Source organism: Suricata suricatta, chromosome 5, assembly GCF_006229205.1.
Source record: "Suricata suricatta isolate VVHF042 chromosome 5, meerkat_22Aug2017_6uvM2_HiC, whole genome shotgun sequence".
Lineage (NCBI taxonomy): Eukaryota > Metazoa > Chordata > Mammalia > Carnivora > Herpestidae > Suricata > Suricata suricatta.
In genome coordinates this window covers 110,964,722-110,990,591 of record NC_043704.1, presented here as the reverse complement: position 1 = coordinate 110,990,591, position 25,870 = coordinate 110,964,722, and the positions used below count along the sequence as shown (strand labels likewise).

The 25,870-nt window shown below is 42.1% G+C and overlaps 1 protein-coding gene across 1 annotated transcript in view; it reads left to right on the top strand.

Moving 5' to 3' along the window:
- MED12L (mediator complex subunit 12L) overlaps positions 1–25,870 on the top strand; it is a 320,540-nt gene that overhangs the window by 41,669 nt on the left and 253,001 nt on the right. Inside the window, exons 5-6 of the mRNA XM_029940033.1 lie at positions 750–909; positions 24,646–24,815. Coding sequence (XP_029795893.1) covers positions 750–909; positions 24,646–24,815 — 330 coding nt within the window. The remainder of the gene's footprint in view (positions 1–749; positions 910–24,645; positions 24,816–25,870) is intronic.

The window sequence follows — 25,870 nt, the reverse complement described above, 5'->3', positions numbered from 1 at the left end:
TTATGACCTTAGCTGAAATTATGAGTCAGAGGCTGAGGTGTTGCTAGAATATTTAGGAGGAATTCTAGAAGAGTGGATTAACTTCTTAAACATTCAGGTGGTACATTGGGATGGTAATTTGCTTAGTATACCTTCGTGGTCTGAAGGAAATAATAAACTGCCTCCAGTGCCTGCTTTCAGCTGGTGAATTAATTACCCAGCTATTTCTAGCTCAGTGTTCATTAGGCAGATTCACTGATCCATCATTTTAGCCTCTACTTTAAATTTTGGGCTAAAGGCACTTTAGAAGCTTTCGAAATTGTTATCATGAAATGATACAACCAGAAAGCTTTATTAAAAAAATGGTCTTTGATAAAATGTAGAGTGGGGACAGGTTTTCACTTGATCTGTCCCTTCCAATTTTGAGATAAACTCCTTGGAGGACTGTCATGAAATTATTTTCTTTTTTCTTGATGTGAGTAGTTTTCAGCACCTAAGAATCTGAAAGTAACTTTTTTTTTTAAATAAATAAGAAAGCCCAACTGATGAAACTGTTGCCAATGTGCTGAATGGAGTTTTGATTCTTTTTTCTTAATGAAAATTGCTTCATTTTGTTGGTTTTTAAACAGAATGTACTGTTTGACAACCCATTAATGATGTACTTTCTTAACGGCAGCAGGAATTTAGTGTCTTCCGTTTGCTTTGCTTTTCTTTAGGTTGACCACATGAGGAAAGTATGAGAGCTTTATATATATGTTATTTCTCTCTAGGTTCCGATCCTTAGTAAAAAAGAAGATGTTTTTGCATATTTAGCTAAATATTCAGTGCCAATGGTTCGGGCCACGTGGCTGATCAAGATGACATGTGCCTACTATTCTGCTATTTCTGAAGCTAAAATCAAGAAACGTCAGGCTACCGATCCTAATTTGGGTAAGTGAGAGGTATGCTCCATTTTACACTTCATCATTGATTCTACAAGTAATTGTTGCCTACACGCTCTGTCGGTGGCCCCACAAGGTGAGTACCGAGAAGGTCCAAAGGGAGGCTGAACATTGCTCATGGCGGGTCCTTGTTCACCCGGGCCCAGAAAGAATCCTGATTCCGTCAGCAAATCATGTCGCTGTCACCTCCAGAGTACGTCCTACATTCGAATACTTTTCTCCAGCACAGCTTCTGGAATGCTGGTGCGTGCCACTGTCATCCCTTGGCTGGACCCAGGGGCAGCCCTCCTATCTGAGCTCCTCACTTTTCCTTTCGTTCCTTACACTGTAGTCTCCAGACCGCCACACTGATCCCTAAGCCTGGACCACATCATACTGTGTCCCTGTTGTTAACATTGCGAGTTTCTCCCTACAATTAGGATCAAGATCCAGTTCTTTGCTCCCTCTTTCTACGGCGTTGTGGTCACAAGACCGTCCTTCTGCCCCTCTGACCTGCCAGGCCCCATCCTTTCTCAGGGCGAATGCATTTCCTCTTACCTGTACTTGCTCTTCTATGGTATTCCCACCTCTGTTTCTCTTCTCGGGGCCTTTGGCTCGAAGGCCATTTCCTCAGGAGGTTTACTCTGACCACCTGGCTAAATAGCATTTCCCTTTCTTCCCTTTCCACCCAGTTATGTTCTCAGTCACTCTTGTTTTAGTCACAGCATGTTTCACTATCTGAAATTACCTGTAAAAATTCTGTCTCTCTCATACACTGCCCCCCCTACCCCCTGCCCCCAACATGCATTGGTCCATGAATATGGTAGGTATTGTTGAAATAACGGAAGGTAAACTGTTCAGTCAGTCTTCACTCTTGATGACTAGACAATGACTCCTGAGGTGGTGCTGCAACATGCTTAATGAGAGATATGACTCTACATTAGAAATGTGCATGGAGAATTACATGTGAAGATGTTCATGTAAAGATCAGGCTTACAAACAGTTTCTTATGGAATGGAGATGTGTGTGTTTTATAAGGGAGACCCCAGTTACAAAGCTCTGAGGAGCAGGGTCAGAAAGCACAAGTGTCCTCAGATGCCAGGCAGTGTCCTATATGAGTCAGGACGAGAGGTGGTTGGGACTGGCCCTGGAGAATTAGACAGTGGAGCCCAGTGTAGAAGCATGAAAAGTTCATCAAAACAAGAGAAAACATGGCTAGATTCCATGGGTGCCACCTTTGAGTTCAGATGTGCTAAAGCAAACCAGCACAAGTCAACTGTTCTTAAAACAACACCCTGTTGTGCATGTATTTAAATATACAGGGAAAAAGAGTGGGAGGAAACCATCCCCAAAGTTAACAGTCTCTGAGCAGCATTCTTAACTATACTTCTAATACTTCTATTTGGTTTCATCCTTGATTTATTATTTTATTAGGAGAAACAAAAGAAATATCCCTTTTAAAAATTACTGAAGCTATACATTCCCATTATAATATTTGTAAATGGTGCCAAAGTAGGACCAATAAATGTTTAAGCTTCTCTTTTGTCTTTTCTCTTCTTCATATTTTCCTCCCCCACTTTTTTTTGGAGAGAGAGGAGGGCGCAAGTGAGCAATGGGCAGAGGGGCTCTTGTTTGACCCGGAGCAGGGCTTAAGCTCACCCGATGTGGGACTCCCAATTCCCTCACCACTGAGCCACAGTCAGATGCTTAGTGATGCCTGCGGAGCCTGTTTCCCCCTTGTGCGATGTGTGAGCTCAGATGGCACTTCCTAAGAGGAGCCTTCCCGGATCCCTCCAGCCAAAATGTCATTCCTCTGTTTGTCATCTGCTGCCTTACTTTTCTTCATAGCTATTAATACAACCTCATGTTATATTTTAAATTTATTTATTATTAAAAATTTCTCAATGTTTATTTTTGAGAGACAGCGAAGGGGAGAGAGAGAGAGAGACAGACAGACAGACAGATAATGTGTGAGGGGGGAAAGGACAGAGAGGGGGAAGACACAGAATCCAAAGCAGGTTCCAGGCTCTGAGCTGCAGCACAGAGCCCGATGCGGGACTCAAGCCCCTGAACTGTGAGATCATGACCTGAGCTGAAGTTGGACGCTTCATCGACTGAGCCACCCAGGTGCCCCTAAATTAATTTATTGTTTACTTACTTCTACTCATTCAACTATAATGTTTCTCCATGAGAAACTTTGTCAGATTTGTTCGGTGCTGAGTCTCCTAGGAGAGTAGCTGGCGTACAGAATTTGCTCAGTAATTAAGAAAAATAAATGAATAATCAGGCTTGAAGCGTGTGTGTGTGTGTGTGTGTGTGTGTTTGTGTGTTTATTTGTCTCAATTCCTAATCCTTGGAATTCTCCAACTATAATGGAGAGACCATTCCTCCTTTCCTTAGATTGTGTTTATGGTTTTTTGTAACTTGTTCTGTTAGTTGTTTCCTTGATGTTCAGTTTAATCTGATTTTAACGGTCATAAGAAAGGATAAAGGAATCATGCAGGAGTGCATCTGCCCAGTGAAATATAAAACAACTTGAGGACAAGTAAAAGCCCAATAGACCATCCTCCTTTGCAAAGAACGTGTAGTTAGAGTTTTTAACTATCTCAATATGAATTTATCACCAGAACCATATGATCTCTGCTACTAAATAGAAGGAAGCATATTTCCGTTATCCAGCTAAGAATAACAAGAGACTTCTCGCATTCCTTACTTTAACCATTAATTTTCTTATTAGTGTAACCAGTTGGTTTTTTGGAGGGGGGAGATTATTTTCTCCTCTTCCCCCGGAGCTACAATTTCTATTATTTCCATGACAGATGGTTGATTAGGTTCACTCGCTAGCTGTGTTTTCTCTTCTCTAATAAACTGCATAACACACGATTCTGTTTTTTGACTCTATTAAGTATTGTAGTTCATGTGGTTTTATGACCATTCATGTGTGTTTGTAAGTGTGAATGTCCAATCCATGAAGATCTAGTGTCTACTGTACCATTTTTCGGGGTAGGGTGTATATAAACTTTGACCTAAAAAATGCTTAAAGCTACAAATAGGAGTATTTTTAAAAATGCATGAATTTTAGGAGTTGACCCCTAAACTCTGAGGTCTGGTGTCTCAGAAGGAGCTTGGGGCTTTACTCATCCCAGCTCTGTCGCTAAGTGATGACTGGTTGCTTACAGCAAAATCCTCCAGACATGAGTCTTTTCAACTTGGATCCAGTCTAATCCATGTTGCCTCTAATTTCATTTCTTTTTCATTTTCTTTTAATCCAGAACAGTTCTTCAGGCTTTGTTTTTCTTGATATTTTTAGAGACGATAGACCAGCTATCTTGTAAAATGTCCCTTGATTTGCATTTGTCTAGGTCCTTGTGATTTGATGCAGATTATGTACTTGGGTAGGCACACCGGGGAAGTGATGCTGTGAGCCTCTCAGTACAGCATACTACACTGGCCCAGCCCTGGTGGTGATAACTTTGGTCTTTTGGGTAAGGTGATGCCTCCCAGATTTCTTCACTACGTAGTTACTGTTTTACCCTTTGTAGTTAATAGGTTATTTATTTCTTTGTTTGTTTATTTTTGAGAGAGTGCTCATGAGCGTGTGTGCAAGCAAGCAGGGGTGGGGGAGGGACAGAGCGAAGGAGCGCAGAATCCGAAGCAGGCTCCAGGCTCTAGGCTCCGAGGTGTCAGCACAGAGCCCAAAGCTGCCAGCCTCCAACTCATCAAATGTGAGATCATGACCTGAGCTGAAGTCAGATGCTTAACCGACTGAGCCATCCAGGCGCCCCAATAGGTAATTTGACTATGTAGATACCTAATTCATTTTTTTGTATTCTTGTATGTGCTTTAAAATGTGAATGTTCTGTACCATTTTTACTATCTGCAGAGAGCAGATTTCAGTGGTTTCAATGATCTGATCTTAGTTTACTATCACCCTGTTAGACCTGATACTTCTCACTCTCTGCTTTGTCTTCAGCACTTTCTGCAGCATCTTTAAGCAAATTATAGAGTGCATTTGGAAGCATTTGGCTGTGTAGACCTAGCCATAATGTAGCAAGTTTCACACTCCAAGCAAGCTATACAGCCAAGCAGCTACACACACGTATATATGTGTTGAATTGGATGAAATTGCATACACTTCAGAAGATTAACTTGCAGTAATAGGTTCTGTGTTCTGGCTTTGATAGTGAAAAGAATCATTCAGCATATTTGGGGCAAGATTGACTATCAAGTGTCACCTTTTTCTGGCATTGGTTTTATGACTTTTGTTGTCTGGATGATTGTTCTTGGAATTTGTAAAGTGTTTTCAGTAGAAATGGCCTTTATTCCTTTGTAATAGAAACATATGTTTTATTTTCAGTTCCCACATTCAGTGTTGGAACAGAGCTATAAAGCACTGCTGTTTGATTTTATTGAAGAGAGTTTTTCCTAAAGTTAAGTGGGCTAACAGCAACAAGGGAGCAGGCCCCATTGTACAAATTCTTTAACTGTAGCGACACAGAGATTGTCACTGTCATTATGCAAAGAGTTACAGATCTAAAATGTGGATTCAGTGAGTTGCTGCCTTGGAGAGCTTGCAGCAGGCAAAGACCTACCCAGTATGGTGTGTCCCGAAAAGTGAGGAAAGTGAGTGAGGCCTTGAGTTTCTGGGTGAGGTTTTATGTGTAATTTCTTTCTTTTTTATATTTAAAATTTTTTGTTTGATGTTTATTCCTTTTTGAGAGACAGGGTGAGCGGGGGAGGGGCCGAAAGAGAGAGAGAGAGAGAGAGAGACAGACAGACAGACACACACACACACACACACAGACAGAATCTGAAGCAGGCTCCAGGCTCTGAGCTGTCAGTACAGAGCCTGATGTGGGGCTTGAACCCATGAATTGTGAGATCATGACCTGAGCTGAAGTCGGACATTTAACTGACTGAGCCACCCAGGCACTCCTCACGTGTAATTTCTAGGCAGGTTAAGGAACTATCTGACTTGGACAAATCTTAACATCAGGGCAGAGATTTTAAAATAGATGTGGGTGGCTCAGTTGGTTAAGTGCTAACTTCGGCTCAGGTCATGATCTCGCAGTTGTGAGTTTGAGCCTTGTGGTAGCTGTGCTGCTTTGGATTCTGTGTTTCCCTCTCTCTCCTCCCCTCTCCTGCTCGAACTTTGACACTCTCTCTCTCTCTCTCTCTCTCTCTGAAAAATAAATAAACTTAAAATAGAGGTGAAATTAGGGAAGCTTAGAGGAAGAGATTATAATTTTCAGTCTTTATGAGAGCTAAAAAATAAGATGTTACAGGTGGACAGGATATTTAGAAAATGCTATCAAAATCGGTGAGTGTTACAGATTCAAGGGAACAAATACCAGACATAATGCATAGTTAGTTTCAGAAATTCTTTTAGCATTGAATGAAATTTTGTTTTTAAAACGAGAATATTTAGTTGTCTTAAATGTTTTAAATTCACTGGAGGGAAGCATTAAAAATGGGCAAGCTAATATTTAAAAATAAGAAAGTGAAACGTGCAGTTATGTGATTAAGGAAAGTCCTTGAACAGATTAGGACACACTACTTTATAGTAAATAATGCAAACTTTGTACATTTTTTGTAGGGATTTTTCTTGTGAGGAGTCCCGTTTTTGCTGATCCAACTAATTCTAACCGTTGAATTTACTACTATGTTTGCTCTCACTGTAGCAGTTAGCATTTCTTGAGCAATTATGGGACACGCCTCACTGTGGTTAGCCAGGAGCATGGTGCCTCTTGCAATCTTAGATCGAGTCAGCTCCTGATGTTTGTCATGGAAGTGGTCTCAGTCACTTGAGCGAGCTTTCAAGCCTTGGACATACCTCATCTGTGCACCCTGTTGGCTCGTGTGAGAATAGTCCATCCCTCACCACGTCTGTCAGGATTACTGTGGTGTGCTGTGATACCATGTTACCTATTTCTTAGTAACTATGTGCTAAGTTATGTTCTCTGTGTTTTCTGATTTATTCGGATCTGTGAGACAGAGAGCTTATTCCCCTGTCACAGATGAGGATGTGGATGTGCAGATGGGTGCGCAGAGCCCCTCAGCGTGCCGTGTCCACACCAGTTTCTGAAGCTTGTGCTGGACACTCCTGCTCCGTGGGGACAGGGAGAATGTAATCACTGCTCCGTAGGTGCTCACACGTAGGGGTAGGGCATATTTCCAAACCATCCAAGTATTAGAAAAAAGGAAGGAAGAGCTAATAGTGAAATGAATAAAATGTGGAGGGAGTCCCAAGGAATTTGGAAAGCTCAGGGAGAGGCACAAAAGAAGTGAAGCCCGAAAGAGGAGGTATTTTGACTGAATTGGGTGGTGTTGTGCAGGGAAGGCCACTTCTGGCAGAAGGATGGTGTCTGGAGAGAAACAGGGTCATCAAGTAGTTGGACTTGTGGAACTGCCAGGAATCTTTCCATCTCGTGCATTAGGTAGTAGCGGGGTGGTGATAAAAGGCCATGAGGAGCCTTGTGTGCTAAGGGTCCCTGAGCACTCTGTGAGGAATGGTGGGCAGCCAGGGAGGGGCTTCTTAGTACTGTTACTGTTAGAACACTCTCCCTAAGTTTGTTTGTAACACGGGGAGAGTTAAAATTGGCAGTATCTTTTAGGGATGAAATGAGTCAGTGCTTCTAAAGAGTGTTGAATAGTTGCTGGCGCATAGTAAATGGCCAAGGAAATGTCCAGTCTTACTAGTTGCTACAATTGCTATCCAGCATTTTTTACATCAGTATTTATTATCTGGTGCATTGTGCTGAGAAGTTCACAGACACCATATGCAGTCATAGCCAGCTTACAATGTAGGTTCTGTTACCCTGTTTTGCCTTGGAAGGACCTGCATGTCAGAAGTTAAGCCACTTGCTGGCACAGAAGGAACTGGACTTACTGGGGGTTTGCTCCTTCGTCTCTGCCGTCACAAGGTCTGTGTTGTGGGCCCCTGCAGACGAGCCGCATCTATGGGAAGAAAGGTGCTGTCAGGGAACAGGCTGCAGGGCTTCAGGGCTGTGAGCAGCATCAGAGTGGTCAGAACCCTGTTCCCATGGGCGCCGTGGAGTACAGGCAGAGCATAGCCAAGTCCAGGGTGCTTGTAGAAACTCGAGAAAGATGCAGTTGCTTGCAAGATGGATAGCTGTAATTCTGGCTAAAAATTGTTGGGTGTTCAGTATGGTGACAAGATGTATCATGGACATGAAGTCTTTTGGGGCGGGCGATGCAGAGAGACTAGAAGAAGCTTAAAGTGCTTCATGGTTAAACTCCGCAGAGAGCTGCTCTGCTTACTCCCGGTTTTTTCCTCTTTACCCTTGAGGTTTGCTGGCTTGGGCATCCGTATTGGATGAGAGAGTTTTCCTGGTTGACTGTGCTCTTGGAACCACTATTATCGCCTCAAAATACAGGGAAGGAATAGCTACCCTTCTTGAACAGTGGGTAATTAATTTGTGACATATTCACTGAGCCATTTGGACTGCAAAAATAAACCCTGCTAAACTCATAATTGACAGTCTGGTTTCTTATCTAAGCCAGCCAGCCTACTTTCAGTTCGGGTCTTTGAAGACATTGCAATACTAACTTTTGTGATTCTAGGGACAAGCTTTTATTTTCAAGTCAAGATTGCCTTCACATTTTCTTCTCTTAAAAAAAATTTTTTTTAACATTTATTTATTTATTTATTTTTGAGAGACAGAGACAGTGTGAGCAGGGGAGGGACAGAGAGAGAGAGAGAGAGAGAGAGACACTAAAGCAGGCTCCTGCCTTCATATTTTTTGAGTGTCCTCATATCTCATTGTCATAAAAGAGATCTCTGCTTTGCTTACTTTGAAAATAACTCTGAAGATTAGACAGAAGTGCTTGTATAAGTGTATTTAAATTCATGCTGTACTTAGGATTGAAAAAAATAGGTTTTAATTGGTGGCATAGCTCTTGGCTACCTGGATAAAAATTTGTGCAGTAGAGTCATTGGGGTTAGATTTTGGCACCTGCAACTCTTTTATATAAAAGTTTTAGCTTCTATTGGTGAATGAAGCCTCAAGTTACTATTTTACTAGGAATGGCTAGGTGTTGTCATTCTTCTGTAAAAACAAGCTTTCTCTTATCAACTGATAAATTGTAAATACTTAAAATAAATACTAAATTCCTTTCTTTTGATTATCAATTTTCCAAGCAGGAATTGCTATAATGACATGTTTAGTGATGGTAAATGTGCTTCTTTCTTTCTTTTTCTTATTAAAAAATTATCTTCGGTCATTGTGATGGGCTCATGGATTTGTTTTCACTCAATGTTTTACGACCAGTTACACCCCTTCTTGATTTTAGTGTTCAGGTGGCCGGTGGAAGAAGTTTTCAAGTGCTTTTGTATCCTTTCTAACATGACACCTTTTGGTCTTAGAGCACGTATTTTCTTTTGGCCCAGAAAGTGTCCCAGGCTCATCTGTACTTGTCCTGCCTCAGATCTTTAGCCAGTCATTTCTCTAAGGAATTCTACTTCTTTCTACTGGGGAACCGTAGTTGGAAGGCCAGACCCCAGTGCTGAAGGTGCACGGTGCTGCTGGGATGGATGGAGACCTGCCTCTGCGTGTGTGGTGTGTGTTTATTAGAGTTTATATTCGTATTTCCAATTTGTCTTTAACATTTTCATTTAACATTAAGTATCTTTTGTAATTTTCAATTTTATGTTTACTTTAAAACGTTTTAATCAAATTTAATATGCTGCAGTGTAACTTCATTACTCATCATCGCTCTGTGGAAACATTTTCCAAAGTAAAATGTTCTAGGCTCTTTCAAGGTAGAATGCTAGTGAGTGCTGGTGGCAGTCATCGTGGTTGGTGTGTGTGGTGTGTGTGATCATTAAATTTTTGATGACATGAAAGGTAATATCAGCCCATGATTCCTTTTGAATTTCTTAGAAAACTGCGTTCAAAGGACTTCTGTTTCACTCGATTAAGGTGTGGGTTAAGAAAAAGGCTTATTAAGTTTTTATGCACTGGGGTGGATGCTGGGGAGAATTTTAACCATGTGGGGGTCTGGCTGTCTCCCTGTAAGGGGCTATCATCTTTGGTGGAGAGAAGAAGCCTCTCAGAGTAATCGGCAGTATGTAATTACCTCTAATCATAGAGGAAATGACGGGAGATGAAAAATCAGGGAAGGTTTTCTGAAGGAGCGAAATGCAAGCTGGGCCTTAAGGAAGTCTAGCCTTTATGTAAAAGTTAGGAGAGTTTTTTGTTTTTGTTTTTCACGTTATCTTGGAAAGTAGTTCTTGGTCGTATATAATTGTCTTTCTTCCTGGCAAGCGGGGGGCAAGTGAGTTAGGTTTATAGTTCTGTGTACTCTATTTCCTTGGTTTTTACTGCTGTCACTTCTTTTGGTTTTGTTGTTTTGGGGGGAATTACCTAGCCTTGAATTTACTGTTAGGAACCCATTGCCACCCAACAGTTTCTTTTTTCTAGTCAGTTTTCATGTTGACTCTTGCTTGAAATAACTAATCATCATCTGTGATAAAATGCTAACCAGAATCCCACTTTAATTAATATTGTGGTTCTTTGCTCTCTATGGCTATTGATACATGCCTTCACGCTTACACTTGGAATATATTATACAACAAAAATATTTGTTAGACGTTTTTGTAGTTTACAGGTTGATATTCTGTTTTTTCATTTGGGGCACTCCTCAAAATCCTTCTCAGGTAGGTGGGTATCTTCAATTTATAACTTAGGGTAAGAAACTCCAGGGAAAGTGGGACAACCAGGAATTCCATCCTGGACTTCTGTTTCTGGGTCTTGTTTGCTTTATAGAATTTCCAAGTTGGTCTTACCAACTGAGGGCTGACTGTGGGGCTGGGGTGGGGAGCGGTGTTGCGGTGAGCTGTGAGGGGAGTCTTCTGAAGATGGCTCAGTGCTCAGTGAGGTTTTATTTGTTGTACATCTTGCAGATGATCTCTTGCTTAAAGCATAATGGAATTTTAAGAATAAAAACCCTAAAGCCCCAAACACCTTACTGCGTGAGAGGAAAAACTTTTTTTTTAAAGGAAGATAGGGTAGGGGCAGAGAGAGAGGGGGACAGAAGATCCCAAGGGGGTTCTGTGCTGACAGAGGAGAGCCCAATGTGGGATCCAACTCACAAACCATAAGATCATGACCTGAGCTGACGTCGGACACTTAACCGACTGAGCCACCCAGGCGCCACAGAACTTTTTTAGCAGCAAATATATATCCATGCTTTAAAAACACAGTATTCAAAGAAGGTAGTGAAGTCTCACTGCACTGTTATTTCATACATGGTCTCCTAGACACCTCTTTAACATGCTTCCAAAGGAATTGTTGACTGGCGGCTTGTGTATCTTCTGAAACATATTTGTATCTTTAATGTATCTGAAATATATTTGTATCTTTAATGTATCAATGTATGTTCTTATGTTCCTTTCAGAACATTGGTGCCTGTTCCATACTGAGCATACAGTGGCCCTGTTTTTTTAAAGGGCCTTCGGCTACTGACTTTTTAATGACTTAGGAAAGCTGGATCTTGTTGTGTTTTGCAATCTGCACTGGAATGTTAATTCCATGATGAATTGAAAGCTCTTTTTTTTTAATGACATACTTGAGGTTTCAGAGTCCTTTTCAAATGAAGTATATGTAATCTTTCAAATGAAATTCCTGTAATCAAGTTGCTCTAAAATTCATTTCAACTCGCCATTGTTTGAGATTCAAGGGATACCTAGAATATATTGACAGGATAGAAAACACAGTAAGGGTCAATAAATTACCAGTTAGAGTGTCTGTGAGAGTAACAGCTAAAGTGAATAGGTCTACTATTTATTTCTTTATTATATAATTTATTGTCAAGTTAGCTAACATGCAGTGTGTACAGTGTGCTCTTGGCTTCAGGAGTAGATTCCCGTGATGCCTCACTTACATACAACACCCAGTGCTCATCCCAACCAGTGCCCTGCTCAGTGCCCATCACCCATTTTCCCATGCCCCCCACCTCTCCATCCACTCTCAGGTTGTTCTTTGTATATAAGAGTTTCTTACGGTTTTCCCTCCCTCTCTGTTCGTAATTATTTTTTTTCTTTCCCTTCCCCATGGTCTTCTGTTAAGTTTCTCAGCTTCCACATATGAATGAGAACATGTATCTCTTTCTCTTACTGACTTAACTTCATTTAGCATAATACCTTCCAGTTCCAGCCATGGATTTCATCTTTTTTCATCTCTGAGTAATATTCTATCACACATCAATCACATCTTCTTTATCCATTCATCAGTTGATGGACATTTAGGCTATTTCCATAATTTGGCTATTGTTGACAGTGCTGCTATGAACATTGAGGTGCATGTGCCCCTAGGAATCAGCACTCCTATATCCTTTGGATAAATTCCTAGTAGTGCTATTGCTTGGTCATAGGGTAATTCTGTTTTTAATTTCTTGAGGAACCTCCATACTGTTCTCCAAACTGCACCAGTTTGCATTCCCACCAACAATGCAAGAGGGTTCCCCTTTCTCCACATCCTTGCTAATATTAGTTGTTTCTTGAGTTGTTAATTTTTGGTCTAAAGTGATAGATTTAATTAATTGAATATATCATTCATTATTCTTGGGCTCTAGGTTAAAAGAAAAAAGCCAGGTGAGTTCTGAAAGAGTGGTTGGGGATGTGTCTGCTTCTGCTTGGTCTGCACAGTGTGTAAGCAATTTTGTGTTTTTGAGCTTTTCGGTGTAGAGTTCTTTTACCTAGGTATTTGGCAGTGTGATGTCTGTAGTATTTTTTTTAAATGTTTGTTTAGTTTTTAATTTTTTAAGTTCATTTATTAATCTTGGGAGAGAGAGCACAAGCAGGGGAAGGGCAGAGAGGGAGAGAGCGAGAATTCCAAGCAGGCTCCATTCTGTTTGTGCAGATCCCGATACAGGGCTTGAACTCATGAACCGCATGATAATACCTTGAGGCAAAGTTGGTGGCTTAACCAACTGAGCCACCCAGGAGCCCCAGTGTTTACTTTTGAGAGAGAGAGAGAGAGAGAGAGACAGACAGAACGCAAATTGGGAAGGAGCAGAGAAAGACACACACACAGAATCTGAAGCAGGCTCCAGGCTCTGAGCTGTCAGCACATTCGCAGGCTCGAACCTGTGAATCACAAGATCATGATCTGAGCCGAAAGCTTAACTGACTGAGCCACCCAGGTGCCCCATTGTCTGTAGTGTTTGTATTTGTGTTCTAATGAAAACTCTTAACCTACCTAAGGCTTGGGCAGAGGCTTTCACAGCAACAGTATGTAAGATTTAAGTAGTAAACGTCGTGTTTTACCGTTGAGACTTAAACCAAGCTCATTATGAAGTTAAATTCCAATGCAAACTCCAAAGAGAAAATGTAGTTTCTCTGGCTCTGTGAATGATCAAGGCTTTCTACCATTTCCTCTGTAGCAGAAACTGGGAGAGGAGTGAAGATAATGAAATGTCCAGTGTAATAATTTAAGTAGTTCAGATGTCTCCATGGGGCCAGCAGCAAATGTCTTGCTCCAGGCCCTCTGCTCCCTTTTTCCTTCCACCCATGTCCTCAGGGGAGGCTCCCCTTTACGCCTGCTACTTCAGTGATGGACAGAGGGATGCTCTCCGCACAGGGAGGCACAGCTCCGGTTTCCTCACCAAGTCTATTGTCTTGCTGTAGCTTTCCTTTCCTGCAGCCATTAAAACTTGAGGCTTGGTCTCAGATGTGGAGGACTGTGGGGACCTGTCCTAAGGGCTTAGTGCAATGCACCAGTTTAATGTTTTTGAAAAGAGTGTGCCTGCTATTCCGGAACGGGAATACCTCAGCATGGCCAAGGTCATCGCTCATTCAGGTATATACAGGAATCTGAAAAGTTTTGAGAAACTTCCATATGATAATTAGTACATAAATTTCAGAAAGCTCTCTCATGCCCCCGTCATGGCAGATGTTGAGTATGTGCCCGTCTGTTCGGAGGGAACCCCTGAAGCCGTACTTCTGCCGAGAAGTTGGGGATGTGATTGATGTGTTGAGTAAGAAAGTCTTGTTCTAGGGGCTAAAATTGGATTCTGTGGTTGCCAAGAGCCTTGGCTTCAGTTGCTTGTATGGGGTTGATAGGGAAAAAGGACTATTGGAATAAAAATTCCCCAGTGCGACAGTTAGCATTGCATACATAGAATGGAAACAAAAATTGGACGCCCTACAGCCGGAGCCCAGACCAAGAGAAGTGTCAGATGCTCTTCTGCTCGGGTGTGAGGTCGTCCCCAGCACCTAGGATGAAGACAGGTACGGTTAGGAGTCGACTTGCTTCCTGGGGCTGCCACTCCCCTGCTCCAGCAGCCCCTCCCCTGTCAGCCCCGCTTCCTCCTTTCTCCGCCCAAGACCTTGCCACCGTTTCCTTCGTTGGCCAGTCTGGTCTCTTTTTACCCTGAAATCCTTAAGCATTAACAGTGTGTCACACAAATGTGCAGTTATTTATATTTTGCCTTGTAATGGTCCTTATCTATTCTGGAGTGCTGTCCCTCCTTCCTATGCACACAGCATTCACTCCTTGGGTGAGATGCCCTTTGCTTATAGTGGTTGGTTGAACCTCTCCCTCAAAGCTTCCTTCCCTTGAACTTCAGAAAGTAGGGAACTTCTCTCCATTTCCCTTAGCCCACCCCCACCCTGAGACACCCTGACAGAGTTATCCACAGCAGCCAGGCCTCCTTACCTGTCCTTGCCTCGTCCGGTGAGATCTGCTTTCACCTAAGGTGACTTCCTTCCCGTGTGTGGGCTCCTCCTGCCTGCCAGGCCTGCAAATCATGGGGTTGGCTTTCTCCTGGGTATGCTCCACAGTTCTAGGCAGGTTTTCTCTCTCTTAATTCTTGAAATAACCGTATGGGCCCAGTGCCCTTATCAGCCCTGTGTTCTAGACACGTAACGGGACACCTGCAGTCTGGGTGACTTGCCCAAGGCCCCAAAACCAGCAGGTGACTGGAGCCAGGACAGGAACCACGTGAGCTGACTGGAGAGCCTGTGCTCTTCACCACCACTTAGATGAGGGCTTTGATGGGGCTGGAGGCCAACTAATATTCTGACTGTGCAGAATACACCTATCCACCCCCGGACTATGTCTGCTGGGTACTTCTTTTGTCGTAATCACTGTCTTTAAGGCATTGAAACCACATAGAATAATGGTCCCCCTATCTATGTCTTTCTGCACTGATCCTTTTTCTGCGTGTCAGACCTGTGTGTCCACCTGCCCCGGGCGTGTTTTCCCATGAACATCTCTGGTACCACGAGCTGAAGTGTTGAACGCAAAACTGAGAAACCTCAGGTCAGTCCCGGTATCCTGGTTGTGATACTTTAATGTAGTTTTGCAGGATGTTAGCTTTTGGGGAAGGTAGGTAAAAGGTACATCAGATCTCTGTGCAGTATTTGTTACAACCGCACAAAGTTTAATTAAAACGGAAACTTAATAAAAAACAGAATAATGAACTGAGCCCTTTGATCCCTCCCCTGGTCCCTCTCCTCACGCCACAACTCAGTCCTCAGTCAATGGCTCCAGGATCTGCCCAGCCACCCACTGAGAAACCTGTAGGAGGCAGTGCTCTCTCTTTCCTTCTCTCCAGTGTCAGGTTGCTTACCAATTCACCTGCCTCTTTCATTCTCTCCTTGGTCACCTCCCCAGTGGACTTTATAGCCTCCTTTCAGTGTCTCTCCTCTCCCCTACAACTGAGTGGGTCTTAATGTACATATCTGACCTTATCATTCTTTTGCCTAAAATCCTTCAGTGGCTTTTAATCATTTGTGATGAAAGACCAAATTCCTTAGGTCATCACGACCAGGGTCAGTCATCAGGCCTGCTAGTTATTAATGGAGATTTCCGGAGCCTGCTCCAGACTTCTGGGGTTGAAATCTCTGGAGTCTGAGCTAAATCTGTGTGTTTAACCAGCGCCCTCTGGTGACCATTTCATGCACTAGCGTTTGAAGACCTCTGGCGTGGGCCACCTCTCTGGCCTCAAAGGCCTTTTCTATCCCTCTGCCTTTCTGCTTTCTGCATTGCCTGGGAAATCGCACACTGCTGTTTGTGTCTCTGAAACTCCTTTGTACTGTCCCTCAAGACTTGGCTACGGTGTCCTTGCTTCCTCTCCTGTGTCCCGTGGCGTGTCAGAGCACTTAACCTCAATGCTGTTAAGACCTGTGCCCCTCTGTGTTTCCCTACTTTGAGGCTGAATTGCCCTAAGTAGGGGCTGCTTTCTCTTCCACACCCTGGAACCTCAGAAGTCCATCTTCTGGCCCATAATCTTTGCTGCTTATCATACCCATAATTTTTATTTTATCTTGAGTAGTCACCTCGATCTTTAATTAACAGTACTTCGTATTGTTGCTCAGTAAATAAAACCAGAGAGAAATAGCCAGTTAAAAATAACATAGGAAAATTTACTCATCCAGACAAAAACAGATAGTGGCTATTTGCCATTGGAACACCAGCAATCTACAGGTAATTCTGTATTAGTGGAAACCTTCTGTAAAGCACGAAAACATGTTATACTCTATTATCACAGCATTTCTGCTGTCTCCCTCCAATGCCATATCCCATCCCCCCTCTGACACCCCCAGGTTTTCAGCTCTCCAGCCAGAGGGCCTGATTTCTCTAACTGACCATTCAGCAAAACACAGCATTCCAGCCACTGGGGCTGACTCTGTTGGTCTCTGGGCTCACTGAGACAGCACTTTTCATCTGGACTATTCTTTATCCAGCCACCAATCAGCATGCTGATTTCCCCCTTTCATTTCCCAAGTGAATAGTGGCTGAATAGGGAATTTCAGGTTTTTCTGTGAATCAGTTTATAGGCTATAACTGATTAACCTTTTTAAGCCTTTTATTATGGAAATTTCACACATGTACAGATACAGAAGAATAAAATCCCTATTACCGGTTAACCAGGTTCAACCATCGGCTCACAGACACTCTTGTTTTTGCCACTTACCCTCCCCACTGCCCACTGCCTTAAAGTCCTATATCATCCTGCAGTGGATTACTTCTTGCCAATATGGGATTGTCTTTCACTTGATGCAGTGCAGGTGATTTCTTACTGATAGTAAAGTCTATCAAGAAAACACTTTAGAAAATTACATAATAGCTATATTGAGATATTAACAAACTTTGCAATTCAAAGTATATACTTTTGTGGTTTCAAACCCCATGTTGGGTATATAGATTAGTTAAAAATCTTAAAATCTTTTTGAGTATAATTTGATGCCCGGTATTACATTAGTTTCAGGCACACAACATGGAGATTGAACATCTATGTTTTGCTGTACTCACAAGTGTAGCTACCATCTGTCATCATAAAATGCCATGATAATACCACTGATTATAATACCTGTACTGTACCTTTCATTCCCATTCCTCATTCATTCCATAATTGGATGCCGGTGTCTCCCACTCCCCATTTTGCCCGTCCCCCCACTGCTTTCTCCTCTGACAACCCTCAGTTTATTCTCTGTGTGTATAGATCTGATTCTGCTTTTTGTTTGTTCATTCGTTTTTTTAGATTCTCAGTCTTACTTCACTTAGCACAATACCCTCTAAGTCCATCCATATTGCAGACGGCAAGGTCTCATCCTTTTTTACAGCTGTGTAATATCCCATTGTGTCACTACGTGTCTTCCCCCACCCCCCCAGCACATCTTTACCCATTCAACTGTTGATGGACACCTGGGTTGATTCTATAATTTGTCTATTATGGATAATGTTGCAATATGCATAGAGATGTATATATCTTTTCGTATTACTATTTTTGTATTTTTTGGGTAAATACCCACTAGTAGAATTACTGGATCATATGGTAATCCATTTTTAAGGTTTTGAGGGCCATCGATACTGTTTTCTCCAGTGGCTGCATCAATTTACGTTCTACCAACAGGGCACATCTTTGTGAATGCTCGTTTCTTGGGCTTTTGATTCTTGCCACTCTGACAGATGTGAGGGGGTGCCTCATTGTGGTTTTGATTTGCATTTCCCCCGATGGTGAGTGGTGTTGAGCATCTTTTCATGTGTCTATTGGCTGTCTGTATGTCTTCTTTAGAAAAATGTCTATTGAGATTTTCTGCCCATTTTAAAATCAGATTATTTTGGTGTTGAAGTTCTCTATATCTTTTGCATATTAACCTCTTTATCAACTGTGTTGCAGCTCTCTTCCCCTTTTCAGTGGGTTGTCTTTTTGTTTTGTTGTTGGTTTCCTTGTTGCCTAAAAGTTTTTGATGAAGTACAAAGAGTTTATTTTTTTGCTTTTGTTTCCCTTGCCTGAAGAGACAGATCTAGAAAAGAACTTGGCTACCGCTGATGCCAAAGAGGTTAGCGCCTCCGTTCTCTTGTAAGAGTTTTGTGTCTCACATTCAGGTCTTTAATCTGTTTTGAGTTGATTTCTGTGTGTAGTATTAGAAAGTGGTCCAGTTTTTCCTTCAACATGTAGCTGTCCGGTTTTACCAGAACCATTTATTGAAGCGACTGTCTTTCTCCATTGCATATTCTTGCCAAGGCCACATTTTAGAGCGTTTTTTTTGCCCTTGAAAAAAATCATGTGCTCATTAGCCATCACTTCTTATTTGCCCTCCCTCCCCATCTACACCAGGCAATCTAATTAGCCTTTATAATAATTCTTAACATTTCATATAGATGGAATCCTACAATTTGTGGTCCTTTGAAACTGCTTTCTTCCAGTTAGCATAATATTTTCAAGGTTCGTACATGTTGCTGTACGTGTCAGGAGCTCCTGTCATTCCTTATCATGACTGAATGGTGTTTGTATGTGTATAACACATTTAATTATCCATTCACCAGTTTTGGACGTTTCGGTTGCTTTCACTTTTTGGCTATCATGAATCATGATACTACAAACATTTCTTGATAAATCTTTGTGTGGATGTGTGCTTTCATTTCTTTAGGGGATTTAACTAGTTGTGGAGCTGATGGGTTTTATGGTAACTCCACTTTTAACTGTTTGAGGAAATTCCAAGCTATTTTACATGCCCACCACCCAGGCGTGAGGACTGAATGGTACACATCCTCACTGCAACTTATTGTTAGGTGTCTATCACTGCCCCAGAGGTAGATCATTGTAGTTTTGATTAATAATTTCCTGGTAGCTAATGATGCAGAGAGTCTTTTCATCTGCTTATTGGCCATTTGTTCATCTTGGAGAAATGTCTATTCAGATCATTTGGCAACTTTAAAAAATGGGTTATGTATCTTTTTATCATCAAGTTGTTATAGTTCATTATAGACTCTGGATCTAGGCCTCTTACCAGATAGGTGGTCTGCAGATATTTTTCTCCCAATTTGTAGGTTGTTTATGTTACCAATGGTATCCTTTGATCAGGAAAGCCTTTTAACAACAGAAAATGTGAGAGAAATGGTGGAAAATGTTGCAGTTATTCTTACTGCGTATTTAGAAGTGGAATGTGTTGTGTCTTACATGTATTGAAGTTTTTTTCTTCTCAATCTGCATTGGAATTAGACCTATTAAATCCTCAGCATCCTACAGTTTTGAGAAGCAGGCTGTTGTCTTGCTGAAGAGGCAAGGTCTTTTATTTTAGTGGTGTATTTTCTAGGATATGGGTTTCTTCTTCAAGGAGACCGTCCTCTTTGACTTAAGTTTTATGTCAAATGGATCACCTTAAATATGTGCACCTTAGTCTCTGAGACTGGTTGAAGTTTAAAAAAAAAAAACAAATCTCTGTTGGTTTTATTTTACACAGTGAGTTCCCACTGGCTTTGATATCAAAGGAAAGCGTTTGGCCAGGAAAATGAGCCCCACAACATTAAAGGACACATATATATTTACTGGAAGTTTATTAAAGAGAAACAATACTTCGGTATTTGCTTGCATTTTTTGCAGTGTGTTGACTAGCAGGTGCTTCTAGAAGCATTGGCTGTAATAAAGACATAACATGCTAGAGAGGGAATTTGACATTTCCTAAATTGTGTTTCAAAGGTAGGTATGCAGTGAAGAGTTTAAACTAAAAAGCAAATGGGTGTCTGGGTGGCTCAGTCAGTTGAGCATCTGACTTTTGATTTCGGCGCAGGTCATGATCACCGGGTCGTGGGGTCCAGCCCTTCGTTGGGCTCAGCGCTTAGCATGGAGTCTGCTTAAGATTCCATCTCTCCCTCTGCCCCTCTCCGCCTGTTTGCATTCTATCTCTCTAAAGAAAAAGAAAACAACCCCCCCAATCCAAAACCCCCATCCATACCCTAAGAAGCAAAGCTGTTTGTAGGAAGATTTGGGAGGCAGAATAATTGGGGAGTGACTTATTTTAGTAGTTATTTTTAGGAGCACCTTATAGTGTATTGATTCAAGTTAGTACTCAGATGTTGACTCTATAAAACAGTTTTATGGAGATGAAAGAAATAGAGGATGAAAGTGCAGAAATTCTGATATATCAGGAAAAAAGGCTACATTCAATTTGACGTTTGATTTGGGTCCAGAAAAATTATCACAAGTGAACACAGGTGAGTAGAGGAGGTATCCTAGGTAAGGAGAATTATGGGCATGAGAATCAAAAAGCAACTTCAGGTACTTACTGGTCGGTAGTAATTGAAAATGATTTTAAGTTCTAGGAAAGGAGTTTGGCCTTAATTCATTAAGGATTGCAGATCCATTGAAGGTTTTAGAACCGTGAAACTGACATTGATTGATTTCATAAATCCTTATCCAGGGCATTACGATAGGCTTTGGCAGTGCAGCTGTGGCAGAGGTGGGGTCTAATATCAATGACAACAGGTGCTGTCTTGATAGTCACGTTCTAACCCTTAGTCCCCTTTCAGGAAAGTTTCATTCCAATAATAGTGATGATACCTGCCACATATTGCTCTATTTCTGCATTGCATGCACCATGCTAAATAACTCATCCTTATGGTAACTCTCGTGTGTGTGTGTGTGTGTGTGTGTGTGTGTAGAGGAGGAGATTGAGACTTTGCAGAGGTTAGTTACCTTGTTTCCCATCACACCGACAAGTAGCAGAATTAGAATTTGGATCCAAGGCCATCCTATTCCAAAGTTCATTCTAGCAAAACCATTAAATACAACCCTGTATTGCTTCTCTATTAATGCCTTGCTACCAGGATATCTTCTCCTTGAGGCTTGCTGCATTTGGCATGCTTTGTGTTTGCCCCCAGGGAAGGTCCTCTTCTGCTGGGCTCCCAGTTTTCTTATTAATACTGCAGGTATTCCAGGCCAATGAGGATTATCTTATTTAAAAAAATTTTTTTTAGTGTTTTTATTTATTATTGAGAGACAGAGACAGATCATGAGCATGGGAGGGGCAGAAAGAGGGGGAGACACAGAATCCAAAGTGGGGTCCAGGCTCTGAGCTGTCAGCACAGAGCCCAATGCAGGGCTCGAACTCAAAAAAAACATGAGATCATGACCTGAGCCGAAGTCGGATGCTTAACCAACTGGGCCACCCAGGCGCACCAAGGAGGATCGTCTTTCATGGAACTTGGTGCATGTCTGTTATCCCCTTTATGTGTTTGTCGATTTACATGTTTTCACATGCTACAGTGGGGTGTCGCACACCTTTTGGTGTACCTCTGGCTTAGCTGTGTGACCTGGCCTGAGCCTGCTGTGAATCTATAAGATGCTAGGTGAGCCACATGACCTCCGAAACCCCTCTGTCCTGGGGATTAGGCATGAACAAAGAAGCACTAAGTGGGTTTGGGCTTCTTGGAGACTATGAGGAGTATCGTCAAAGGGACCAGTCATTCTTTTCAGTCCTGACCCCTGATGCCACTCTCAGTGTGAATTATGTGCATCCCCTGACTGACTGTCTGGCTTCATGGACCTGAAGTTCTGCTTGACATCAGCAAACTAAAAATGTGGCCATACCTTCAGAGCTGCTTGAATTTAAGGCTGCCTATTCGACATTCAGAGTAGCCTCCTTGGTCACTTTCTGCACATTTTCCACATTTGAACACCGCCTCCCCCTGCCCCCATCTTCCCTGTGACATTTATCTATTCCTATTTTCTTTTTTTATAGCATTTAAATTTTTTTAAATATTAATTTATCTTTGAGAGAGAGAGCACACAAGTGAGCAGGGGAAGGGCAGAGAGAATGGGTGACACAGAATGCGAAGCAGGCTCCAGGCAGGCTCTGAGCTGTAAGCACAGAGCCTGACGCGGGCTCAATCTCCAAACCAAACCAAACTGTGACATTGTGACCTGAGCTGAAGTCACCTGCTCAACCAACTGAGTCAACCAGACGCCCCTTCGAATTTCTTTTTATCACCTGATAAAAACCAGCCCCTTACTCCAACCAGTTAAGTCCGGATCTGGCGTGAGAGGCTGAAGGCACTGGCCTTTGGTAGGAGTTCCTCCTGGGACTGAATTCACACCCAGGGTTGAGAACCTCTGCCGCCTTGCCGCTGCTGCCCCCGGTGCTCTGATTTCATTCTGTGTCTTAACTAAGCATGAGGGGTGTCAGTGGTCCTAATAATTTTACTGTGCTAAGAGGACTGGTAGCCATTTGTTAATTTCTATTTCCAGTTTTTCATAAACATTTTGAATGCATCCTACTTTTTATACTAATCCTCTCTACAGGGTCTTATGTCCCAGACCTCTGAATCTATCTGATTGATGTGATAACTGCCAGTTAAATATAGTTAGTGTTAAAATACACTACTTAAGAGGCCTACATTTGCATACCGTTTGAATCCCACAGAAAGTTCAGATTGTGGAATGTCCTATTCAGTGTAATTTTTAAAAGAAATGCATGTTTACGTAAACATTCCAGCATAGGGGCTCCTGGGCAGCTCACCTGGTTAAGCGTCCGGCTTCAGCTCCGGTCCTGATCTCACAGTACATGAGTTCAAGCCCCGTGTCAGGCTCTGTGCTGACATCTCAGAGCCTGGAGCCTGTTTTGAAATCTGTGTCCCTCTTTCTTTGCCCCTCCCCTGATCATGCTCTGTCTCTTCTTCAAAAATAAGCAAACATTAAAAATTTTTTTTAACAAAAAGCAAAATTCCAGCACATATAAAGGAAAAATGACTGAAAAGATATATATTAAAATATTTAATTATGGGTGACGGGATTACGGATGTTTTTCTTTGCATCTCTGTGTTACACATTTTCTGTAATGAACACATATTTCTTATGTATTTTAAAAAGCAATCTCAAGAAGAAAATATACCCCGGACAAAGTAGGTGGTGTGTGAATGTGTGTGTTATTTTTAGCTCTCAAGGCTAAAATATTCTGTGGGGGTATTGAGGATGGTACCATGCTGTGAGAGAGTTAATAGCAAGGCTTGGCACACAAAAGCTAGGATTTGGAGCCTTGTTATTTTTGTTTTTGCTTATTATAGCCAAGCTAAACTTGTCTCATCTGATGGTGGGCATTTTGTTTTCTCAAATGAGTGTCATGAGACCATTAGTCAATAAAGGGGGCACCAGATGATGACACGGATAATGTACTGTTACGTCTTTAATGCTGATTAATATTAATATCTGTTATCGGTGGCCCTTTCTAAAATACTCCTATACTAGGAGCAGAATGTTGACCCAGTATCTGTTCATCTTTTTGCATTGGCTTAATGACTAGACGTGCATCGGAACATTTGAAATAAGGCACAATGCGAATAAGTGGTTTAGCCCGAAACTTAACAGTAGTTCTCTCTGGGCCCTGTTATCGAGTACTTTTAACGGGACTTACAAAATAAAAACAAAGCCCTCAATCCCCAACAGATGTTTAGTTTCTGCTCCTACTTTTGTCAAGACAGGTTCCTTTAAAGATAAGGCGGGAGAGCCATTTGCCTGGATAATGGGAAAACGGCGTTGTGTGGTAACGCTTCAGTAGGGTGGTTTTTTCTGAAATGCTGTTTCGCTAATCCTGGGGGAAATTTGGCTGTGAGCATGCAATTATTACATTTTTATCCACAGAATGGGCTAAAGTTGGCATCACATTCCTTACGGTTGCCAGAGGCAACACACTGATTTAATTTGTGCCCCTCTGGCAGACTTTTTAGTGTTTTTCTTTTTTTTTTTTTTATTTTTTTCTGGAATGGTACTTTTTCTCTTTCCTTTCTGGGCTCCTATCTCTTGTTGCTCACTACTCTCTGTGATGGAGTTCTGAGGCATCCTGTGTTGGTTGTGGAGTGGAGACGAACTGAAGGTCCAGATGGTTGTCTGAGTGGCAGCCGCACTTGTGTTTCTGGCAAGTGCGGGGAGCGGGAGAGTGCAGGTCGGAATGCTGTGACGGGCCAGCCCAGGCGAGTGCCGGTCCTCTTTCTCACATGCTGATGAAAACAAAACAGGTCTTAATTAGGCATGTTAGAAAGCAGACTTGGAGCCTGAAAAATTTACCCTAACACTTGCATTTGGAGGATTTTGAAATCTTCTGGAGTAGAATTGAAATTTCTTGAAGTACTCACCTCCACTGTTTTCTTACCTGCATGTGGCTTTTTTTTTTTTTTAATGCAAAAAATCTTTTATGTTCACAGAGCATGACCACATGCACCCAACTCTCTTCTCCTAGCTTAGGGGTCACAGAGGTGCCAGGGCAGAGCTGCTGTTTCCACCCAGGAGTGTTCCACCGCTCCTGCTGGGTGTGTGGGGCTGCCCACGTTGCATTACTTAAAGGCTTCGGGGTGGTTGTGCTTCTTTGCTCACTATGTCAAAACCACTCTTATGTAATAGATGTTTGTTTTATATGTACATTTTTAAGATTGTCCGAAAGGGGGAGAAAATACTATTCTGTCTGCCTTGTCTGTAAATTTAGATTTTTTTTTTTTTAATACAGAGTGGACCCAAATATCCACCAGATACCTTCGAGAGCAGCTGGCGAAGATTTCCGACTTTTACCACATGGCTTCCAGCGCAGGTGACGGTCCTATCCCTGTGCCTCCAGATGTGGAGCAAGCCATGAAGCAGTGGGAATACAATGAAAAGTTGGCATTTCACATGTTCCAGGTAACCTTCCCAAGAACCTGAACGCTGTATAGCGTGCTTTTAAGAAGAGAGCAAGTTCCTTACAGTTTAGTTTTTTGGGAGTCAAGTAAAATCTTTATATGAACCAATACATTCGAAGAAAGCAGTCTGATAATTCTCACCTTCAGTTGTATTCAAAGTAACACCTGTGCCCTGTGATGACCGCTCCTGTTGTATATATCGATCTCCAGCTTTCAATGATCTTAGCTCTTTTAATGCTGTTGATTACTTTGCCATCGCTCTATTAAATATAATCCCTGTAAGCCTTTTCTTTCACAAAAATTGGATAGATTTATTCAGAAAATATTTGTGTGGGTGTTTCCTGTCTCCTAGATCTCCATTAGGGCTTAGTTTCTCCATAGGAGGGCCATGTTAATTTGGGTCAGCATTATGAATTCTCCTCTCCAGGGAAACTGATAGAAATCCTATTGACCAGAAGAGGGCACTTGTGCTGTTATTTGCTTCAATCTTTAGCCCTAGGGAGGAAGAGGGAGAAGTGTATTCAGCTGGGGTTTTAGGACCAGCAGAGACTTGGACTACCTGTCATCTTGACCAAAGAGGAGAGGGTACAAAGGATGGGTAGTTTCTAAACTTGCCTTTTAGAACTTTATAATTTCCAGATTGTAAGAGAAAAAGACTGGTCCTTCTGGGAAGTAACATTGTTAGTTTTGAGGCAGTTAAAACAACTCTTACAGTGGCTCCTGGGTGGCTCAGTCGGTTAAGCATCCGAGTTCAGCTCAGGTCATGATCTCATGGTTTGTGAGTTGGAGCCCCACGTTGGGCTCTGTGCTGACAGCTCAGAGCCTGGAGGCTGATTTGGATTCCTTGACTCCCTCTGGCTCTGTGCCTCCCCTGCTCATGCTTGTTCTCTCTTTCTCTCAAAAAAATGAATAAACATTAAAAAAAATTTTTTTTAAACAACTCTTATAAATGCTGGTTCTGTTTAGCAGAGGACTACCTTGGTGCCTGATCTGAGCTTTTATGACTTTCACTGGGTGCAGGATTTAGTCTGCATCTTTGAAGAAAGTATCTGTCAA